At 49.4% G+C, this 8,852-nt stretch overlaps 1 protein-coding gene across 1 annotated transcript; it reads left to right on the top strand.

Annotated features, from left to right (window-relative positions):
* Nucleotides 1-6,605: 6,605 nt before the first annotated feature.
* On the top strand, nucleotides 6,606-8,852 carry LOC133628293 (keratin-associated protein 10-7-like). The gene is made up of 2 exons (XM_062016076.1): nucleotides 6,606-8,571; nucleotides 8,833-8,852. Exons 1-2 carry the CDS (start codon nucleotides 6,606-6,608, stop codon nucleotides 8,850-8,852), a joined length of 1,986 nt encoding a protein of 661 aa, XP_061872060.1.

The raw sequence follows: 8,852 nt of genomic DNA, 5'->3' as shown, positions 1-8,852 counted from the left end.
AGATGGGTGTTTGAACATCAAACGTGGTGGGATGGAACACTGCTGTGTTGGCAGAACCCTAAATGCTGGGGTTGCAGGGGTGAGGTGCTGGTCAGGGCAATGCAAACGTGGAAGGAGAAGTTATTTTTCTAGCTGAGGTTATGTGGGTGAGAATAACAATTCCTCAAGGACAGCTCAGAAATACAGTGTCAAAGGAGCATCATCTGATCATGAGCTGAGCTGACTTAGCAAGGGCATAGTTGGCACTAGAGTAAACAGTATTCCTCTGCTTATCATCATTGCTGGCTCAGCTTTGGTTGTCACTTTTAAGTTACTACAGGCTGCCTTCAGTAGTGTTTGATTTAGAAGTGTTTCCATAAGTCTAATGCTGTAGATCTCATCTCACTCACAGGAGAGTCTTCTTACAACAGAATGGGTGATAGATGTAGTTTCTGCTGTGGGGTGTCATGAGGATGATATCTGCTGATTTATGTACTGGGGGGGGAACCTGGAGCAGCTGACAGGCTTTTGAGCTTCATCAAGATTTACTCCCTCCATCCAATAAACTGCCATCATTGCTACACTGTAAGGACTTGTTTTGCCTCTTTGCAAATGCAGAGAGCACTAACACAGAGAGATACGATATTTGATGTGCCCGTGGAGGCAGAAATATCCTTCCTAACAACCAGAGGATGTTAAAGAGCCAGGAAACAAAGTGCCATAATCCAATGTAAATGCCTTTCCTTGAGTAGCTGCTTAGGAATGCCTGGGCTGGGTCTCATTGTGGTTTTTTCCAGGCTGCCCTGAGCTGGATTGAGCCTTTGCAGAGGCAACCCACTGTCATATCACCAAACAGCAGCTTATGCCCCAGTGCCACCAGGAGAAAGGGGAGAGGCTTGGATGTTAGCACTGGGTTTGATGGGGTTGCTGGGCATGTCAGATCAGATATCAATGACATGGCAAGCAGTTGCAGGAATCATTGGCAAATCCTTCCCATCTTGGTCTTATTATAACCTGAAAACAGCTTTATCCATTTACTGCATCAGGTTGCTGCTGATGTTTAGAGATACAACTGTTCAACAGGATGGAAACTTGGAATTAGAGAGTTTTACCCAGTCTTCAACTGGACATTGTGCAACAAAACTCCCATGTCTCAGCATTACTCTTCTCCTGGTGTTTTCTGCAACATCTTTCTGTTCAGCATCAGCTCTTTCTTCACCTTAAATGCCAGCTGTCATTTTTACATCTCCTTAAAAGACCTTTCCCAAGTTGTGTTAAACTGCTGCCTTTGAGCCACTCTTCTCAATATGGTCATAATGATTTCAATCTAAAAGATCATTAAAAAAGGAGAAAAGGATAGAAAAAGACCCAAAGGCAAAATCAGAACCAAATTGAAGACAGATGATGAAAGCAGTTATTTGTCTGTTAGGAAGTAAAAAGGCTGAAGATGTTGAAAGGAGTCTCTGGGAATGCAATTAACACCTGCATTGCACTTCTGCCATCATTATTGCACTTGGCATTAGGCAATACAAATAAAGGCCCTAATAAACAGATGATGGAAAGGTATTCTTTTATTTAACATGAAGCAATTTTCTCCCTCCTTGTTGCCCAGGAGAAACCCAGAGACTCACCAGGGGAGGTCTCATGGATGCAGGGAGATCTCGTGTGCAGGGAGGTCTCATTTATGCAGGGAAACCTCTTCACTTTGTGCCCACTGATGATGCCTCTCTCATTTGTTGCCTCTCAGCCAGCTTTGGCACCTGGACAGGCACCTCTCCACGATGGCAGCAGTGCGGGTGTTCAAGTGGAACGAGGCTCGTGGGGATGGGTGGTCACTGGCACCCTTGGCCATGCCCTTGGTAGAGCTGTTGTCTGTGGGTCCTGTGGTGTCCTGGGATGTGCACAGCTCCACAGTGCTCTGGGATGTGGCTTCTGAGGTGTTCTGCGACACACAAATCACGCCTTGGGATGGAGCTGAGCCCTGGTCAGGGCAGGGATCAGCAAGGATGACACTCTGAGTACAGCAAAGCTCCTCCGGGCTGGGATCCAGCACCTCGAGTGTGAAGGTCTCTGCAGCTGGGATTGGCTCCTCCGTGGGGATGTCTTCCACACAGGTCCCAACTATCTTGAGGACACAAGGCTCCTCTGGTGAGGTGGGTTGGTCGAGAGGGAAGGTCTTCACACAGGTCTCAACTGTCTCGAGGGTGCAGGGATCCGTTGCTGAGGTTGGGTGCTGCACGAGGAAGGTTTCCACACAGGTCTCAGTCTCAGGGAGGCAGAGATCCACTGGTGAGATTGCATGCTGGAGAGGGAAGGTCTCCTCACATGTCCCAACTGTCTCAGGGGTGCAGAGCTCCACTGTTGAGGCTATGGGCTGGGATGGGAAACCGATCCCTCCCTTGCTTTGAGGAGGATCACAGGGGGTTGCTGCTGGGCACGCGTAGGCATCCACACATGAGGCCGCACAGGAGTCTTGGGCAGCTGTGTGCTCAGGGCAACAGGCATCCTCTGACAAGGGGACAGCAGGAGGTGGGCAGCCAGTCCCAACCTGAGGGCAAGCATCCAGGCAGGTGACCGCACTCTGACATGGACAGGGGTCCGCCTGCGAGATCTGCTGAGGACAAGGGTCCACCACAGCACAAGGTGATGGGCAAGTGTCAGTGTGTGCAGCTTTCCCTGGGCAGGCAGGAGGTGGCAGGCAGGGAGGCTGGCTCTGGGAGGACATCCTTCTGCACTGCAGGTAAGCCTGAAAGACAAAGAGCAATTGGATGTGTGCTAACCTAAAACTTCAGACTCTTGCTTTTCTTGGTGAATTCCTCAGCGAGGGGGTTGCTGTTTGTGCCTCAGTTTGGGCAGGAACCAAGGAGTGGTTTGGGTGCTGGCTTTGTTTGTTTGATTAGGTTTTTGATTTCATTCCTGATGAATTCGGGTCTTTCTGTTGTTCCAGATCAACTCAGACTCAGCTTTTCTTCCCAAACTCTGTTTTCAGCCAAACAGTCTCCCCCAGACAGCATTTGCTTGTGCAGACAGCAGTGGGTTGGATTAACATCTTCAGCAGGTTTTTAAACTTCAGTTAATTCTCTGTTCTAGACCTTTTCTCCTTGCCCTGAAACTCCCTTGCAGGAAAACACCTATCTCACAGCACCTGACAGAAGTGCAGCTATCACTGTTTTACCTTTAACTTCACCTTTACCATGGCTAAAAGCCACAACAGGACAGACAGGTAAAAGAAAGACATAGTTGTTCAGGTTTGTGAGGGTAGAAACTCTTACCTGGGAGCTTGGCTGCTGTTGTACACGCTGCTGCAGCCACTTCACCTCTCAGACAACAACCACACGTGCAGCTGTTTCAGTGCTCAGTGAGCAAGGAGGTGTTTTATCCCTCTCAATGCAGTGCTGAGACAACGAGCAGCACTTTGCAGAGCATCCATGGGAAGTACAGCAAAGCAAGATTATTACTCTCACCACCAAGGAGGTGTGAGAGCCACTGAGCAATTGCCCTCATGCAGCTGGTAGCAGTGATCTGTTTCAGCACCAGAGTAGAAAATGAACCCCAGCAACAGCCTCAGATCTGTACAATCCCAAAGATACTCACCCAGCTCAGTGTCAGGGACCAGCCACAGCAGCTTCAGCCTGGGATCTGCCTTGTAGAGTCAAGAGCTTGGCTTCTGGACATGAGGTGCCCCAGGCACACAGACAAGCTACCTTCTTCTAACCCAGACCTGCTCCGCCTCTCCCCTGTGAGGGATTGTTTGACTAATTATTTTGAATGGAAACTGGTTATTTCCATGGCTGTAGCATCACTTGGAGTGAGCAAAGGTGAGTTCACGTGTCCTCTCAGTGGGGCTGACTCCAGGGAAGAATGTGGGAAATGAATGGACTCTGGGGCTTGCTGTCAGTCAGCCAGTCACGGCTCAGGTTTTTTCTCCATGCCAGTAAAACATCCTCCAGCCCAACACATCATGCAGCCCATTAGAGGCAGGATGGGATGTGGGATCTGAGGGATTCTTTTATTTTTAGCCACATCTGACCTCTTTTCTGTCTCTGCCACTGTTCTGCTCAGGCATGGAGTTGCTGCTGGTAGGTTCCTGACTTTCCAGTTTCTGGAAGCTCTTATATCATCACTTATATCATCACTACTCTCAGGATGCTTTGCATTTTCTCCTAAACCTCTGACTCAAATAACATAACACTGCTCCATCACCACGGTGTTGCCTTTATCCCCATGCAGGTACACCTCTGAAGAGCAGATGGGGGACAGGATGAGTGGCTACCACCCTTTTCCCTTCAGCCCACTGGTTTACCAAAGTCAGCTGAATTATACTAAAGGTTAATTCAAACCACTGTGGTCAGCATTGAACTGCCAACCCAAGCGGTTTTAACTTAACCAAAAGCCACTACTTTGGGCATCAGAGTGCTCAGCAGCATGGACACAGGCATGTAAAAGGAGAGGAGGATGCAGGACACAAGGACACACCTTCGTCTCCAGATGATATATGCCCTCATCTCTGTATGCAAGTAATGCTGGTTCCATGCTTGTGTCACCAAGTGGCTTAAGGCAAGTTTTGGAGTGAGCAGAGATGGAAGTTTCAGTCTCTGATCTCTCACTTGGTTCTCCCTTCTGTCTCCCAGTGAGGGATTTTAGACAGGGAGCTCTTGCCCACAACTGTGGCAGGCAGAAAGTGGTGACACCAGTAGTTAGAGGGGAGGGAGTGTTCTCCTGTGTGACCTCATCTAGGTGGTCTTGTTTTGAAGGAGGTTGGACTGGATGATCTCTAGAGGTCCCTTCCAACCCCACCACTCTATGATTCAGCACATATGAGACCACGTTTGGACAGCGTCCAGTTTGGGACCTGCAGTGTAAGACAGTCTCCAGCAAACTGGATCAAGTCCAGTGGAGACCACCAAGATGATCCAGGATCCTTGAGGAGAGGCTGAAGGATCTGCTCTGGCTGGAAAAGACTTAGGGGACACTCTGGGACCCTTTTCTGCTATCTAAAAGGTATTAATGGAAAGACTCTCCTCAGAGATGCTCAGAGACAAAGGTGAGAGGCAAAGATTGCAAGTTGCAAGAAAGCAAATTCTGACCAAATGATTGTGAATAAGACTCTCAGTAGGAGGGATGTTGTACACTAGTAAGAGCAAGCACACTTGCACAGTAGAGCAGAGCAAAACCTCTTCCAGTGTCCCAACTCACCTGTAATCCTGCTCTGAGCTGTCTCAGGGGAAGGTACCAAATGAATCTTTATCAAAACAACGTTTAATCCCGAGGGGGGATTGTTTCCAGGCTGGATCATCGCTCCTTCCCCATCCCCCACAGGCAATCCCTGTGCCAGGAATTGCAGCTTGCAGGCAGCAGTCATGTCCCACCTCAGTGCCTAGGTTTTCATTAAAAATTATAATGTGAGCAAACAATTTAAAGGGCTGGAGGTAGAGCAGGTCTGGATTATCCCAAAAGCTTGATTTCCATACCCCTGAGGTGTCTCACATCCGGACACACGGACACTCAAATCCTATAAAAGGATTTCCTATTGTAGAGTTTCTCAAACCATTTTGGTTTCGTTTGCTAGTTGCTGGTGGTGAACTGGGTAAGTCTTTCTTGGCTTGCTGGGAGGTTATGTAGTGTCTGGGGCTCTTTAATTCCTAAGTATTATCTGGAGAAGCAAGGTAAGGGACTTGAGAGTGCTTCTGCTTAGTGAGATTTGTGGATGGTACTTACTAAGCAGCTGAGCTAAGGGTAAACACTCATTCCCATCTTCTACTAGTCTTTATTTGCTGTGTGTTTCGCAATTGCTTTCTCCATCAAGATGCATCTCAGGCTAGTTGAGAGTGGACTAACCTCTCTCTCTTTCCCCAATGACATTGCTACCCTGTTTTAACCAGAAAATTACTGGGTTTGAGACAGATCAAAAGGGAAGGCTGGGACTTCAAAGGCAAAAAAGTGGGAGGGAAGATAAGAAGTGGAGACTTGCAGGCTGCACGGGTAAGCAATGCCTGGAAGGAAGTCTGGATGAGGATTGCTAGGAAGACTTCTGTGGGAGAGGTGGGAAAGCAGCTGCTCTGTGAGCATCAGATCCTTTCCTTGTGGAAGTTTTCCAGCATGAAGCCTCCACTCCTGTCCTCTGGCTGAGGACCTGTGTGTGGATGGGGCACTGTAGGAAACCCAGTAGTCTCCTTTTCATGTGGAAATAGGGAAGGAATGTCAAGGAATTAAACCCAAACCAAGGTGAGCTGTGGACAGGTGAGTGCTGCCATGATTCCAGACCCTGCAGTGTCACTAAGCTGATTCCAAATAACACCAGTTTTCCCTCTTGAGAAGTTGCTTGAAATGTGTGCTCAGCCAGTAGCTACAAACTTGCCTGAAATGCTTCCATGTGGAGTTAGTGCCCTGCTATGGATTCCAGGCTGTTTTCATAGAATCACAGAATGGTAGGGGTTGGAAGGGACCTTTAGAGGTCATCTGGTCTGACCTACACATTGCTTTCACAGTGTATAGTTCAGTATTCTGCTGGAAAAATGAAGAGTTTAACTCAGTGTCTAAAATAACCTTGTGAAAGCTGATTGTCTCTGTGTTTCCACCAAGTGTATTGCTTTCCTGCTTTCAGACAACATCCCCTCCCTCACAAAATGCTCTGCCAAAGCGATTGCCAAGTGAGACAGCTTCGCCTCCCACCTCCCACCATCCTGGTGAAGACTTTTCCAGTGAAGAAATACGTGGATCCCTGTGGCACTGTCTGTAACGTCCCCTGCTTGCCTCCCTGTGTGGATCCCTGCAGCTGCATTGGGATTCCTCAGGGCAGCACCACTTATGTGAACCTGGGTAATCTTAGTGGGGCACAAGCTGCTGGGTGCCTGGATCCATGCTGCCTGGGGCTGGCCCCGTGTGTGCCTCCCAGCTGTGAGGAGGTGGCCAAGTGTATCGCTGCATGCAGGGCCCCGTGCTGTTGCTGCAAAGTGACAGAGTGCAGCAGCAGATGTGAAGAGTCCTGCTGTGAGGAAAGGTCCAAGTGTACCACTGAGTGTCAGGATCCTTGCTGTAAGGACCTGGCCAAGTGTACCACAACATGTGTGGATCCCTGCTGCAAAGAAGAGACCAAGTGTACCAGAACGTGTGTGGATCCCTGTTGTAAGGAAGTGTCCAAGTGTACCAGAACGTGTGTGGATCCCTGCTGCAAGGAAGAGACCAAGTGTACCACAACATGTGTGGATCCCTGCTGCAAGGAAGTGTCCAAGTGTACCAGAACGTGTGTGGATCCCTGCTGTAAGGAAGTGTCCAAGTGTACCACAACATGTGTGGATCCCTGCTGTAAGGAAGTGTCCAAGTGTACCACCAGATGTGTGGATCCCTGCTGTAAGGAAGTGTCCAAGTGTACCACCAGATGTGTGGATCCCTGCTGCAAAGAGACCAAGTGTACCAGAACGTGTGTGGATCCCTGTTGTAAGGAAGTGTCCAAGTGTACCAGAACGTGTGTGGATCCCTGCTGTAAGGAAGTGTCCAAGTGTACCACCACATGTGTGGATCCCTGTTGCAAGGAAGTGTCCAAGTGTACCACAACATGTGTGGATCCCTGCTGCAAAGAGACCAAGTGTACCAGAACGTGTGTGGATCCCTGCTGTAAGGAAGTGTCCAAGTGTACCACAACATGTGTGGATCCCTGCTGTAAGGAAGTGTCCAAGTGTACCACCAGATGTGTGGATCCCTGCTGCAAAGAGACCAAGTGTACCAGAACGTGTGTGGATCCCTGTTGTAAGGAAGTGTCCAAGTGTACCAGAACGTGTGTGGATCCCTGCTGCAAGGAAGTGTCCAAGTGTACCACCACATGTGTGGATCCCTGTTGCAAGGAAGTGTCCAAGTGTACCACAACATGTGTGGATCCCTGCTGCAAAGAGACCAAGTGTACCAGAACGTGTGTGGATCCCTGTTGTAAGGAAGTGTCCAAGTGTACCACCAGATGTGTGGATCCCTGCTGCAAAGAGACCAAGTGTGCCAGAACGTGTGTGGATCCCTGTTGCAAGGAAGTGTCCAAGTGTACCACCACATGTGTGGATCCCTGTTGCAAGGAAGTGTCCAAGTGTACCACAACATGTGTGGATCCCTGCTGCAAAGAGACCAAGTGTACCAGAACGTGTGTGGATCCCTGCTGCAAAGAGACCAAGTGTACCAGAACGTGTGTGGATCCCTGCTGCAAGGAAGTGTCCAAGTGTACCACCACATGTGTGGATCCCTGTTGCAAAGAAGAGACCAAGTGTATCAGAACGTGTGTAGATCCCTGCTGTAAGGAAGCATCCAAGTGTACTACAACATGTGTGGATCCCTGCTGTAAGGAAGTGGCCAAGTGTGACACCACATGTGTGGATCCCTGCTGTAAGGAAGTGGCCAAGTGTGACACCACATGTGTGGATCCCTGCTGTGGACAAGTGACCAAATGCACAACCAGATGTGTAGATCCCTGCTGTGGAGGTGTCACCAGATGCACCTCTAAGTGTGTGGATCCCTGCTGTGGTAGAGTGACCAAGTGCACCAGCAGATGTGTGGCTCCCTGCTGTGGACACGTGGCTAGATGCACTACCAAGTGTGTGGATCCCCGCTGTGGTAGGGTGTCCAAGTGTACCACCACCTGTGTGGATCCCTGTTGTAGGGAGGTGTCCAGGTGTACTACCAGATGTGTAGACCCATGCTGTAGGGAGGTGGCCAAGTGTACCACTACCTGTGTGGATCCCTGTTGTCAGGGTGTTCAAGCCATTACCAAGAGGGTGGATTCCTGTCCCACCACCTGCATCACACAAGCCACATCCTCATGCTTGGGTGGATTCACCTGTGCCTGTGGCCTGTGTTACTCCATCACCTGTGTAGGTTCCTGCTGCCGTAAATGA

This window comes from Colius striatus, chromosome 29 (assembly GCF_028858725.1).
Source record: "Colius striatus isolate bColStr4 chromosome 29, bColStr4.1.hap1, whole genome shotgun sequence".
NCBI classification, from domain to species: domain Eukaryota; kingdom Metazoa; phylum Chordata; class Aves; order Coliiformes; family Coliidae; genus Colius; species Colius striatus.
Note: the sequence above shows the minus strand (reverse complement) of the source record. Positions and strands in the feature narration are given on the sequence as shown.

Coding starts and splice junctions, on each gene's coding strand:
- LOC133628293 (XM_062016076.1), top strand. CDS start 6,606: ATGCTCTGCCAAAGCGATTGCCAAGTGAGACAGCTTCGCCTCCCACCT. Junction 8,572..8,832: donor GTGTGTGGATCCCCGCTGTG/GTAGGGTGTCCA, acceptor TCACCTGTGTAG/GTTCCTGCTGCCGTAAATGA.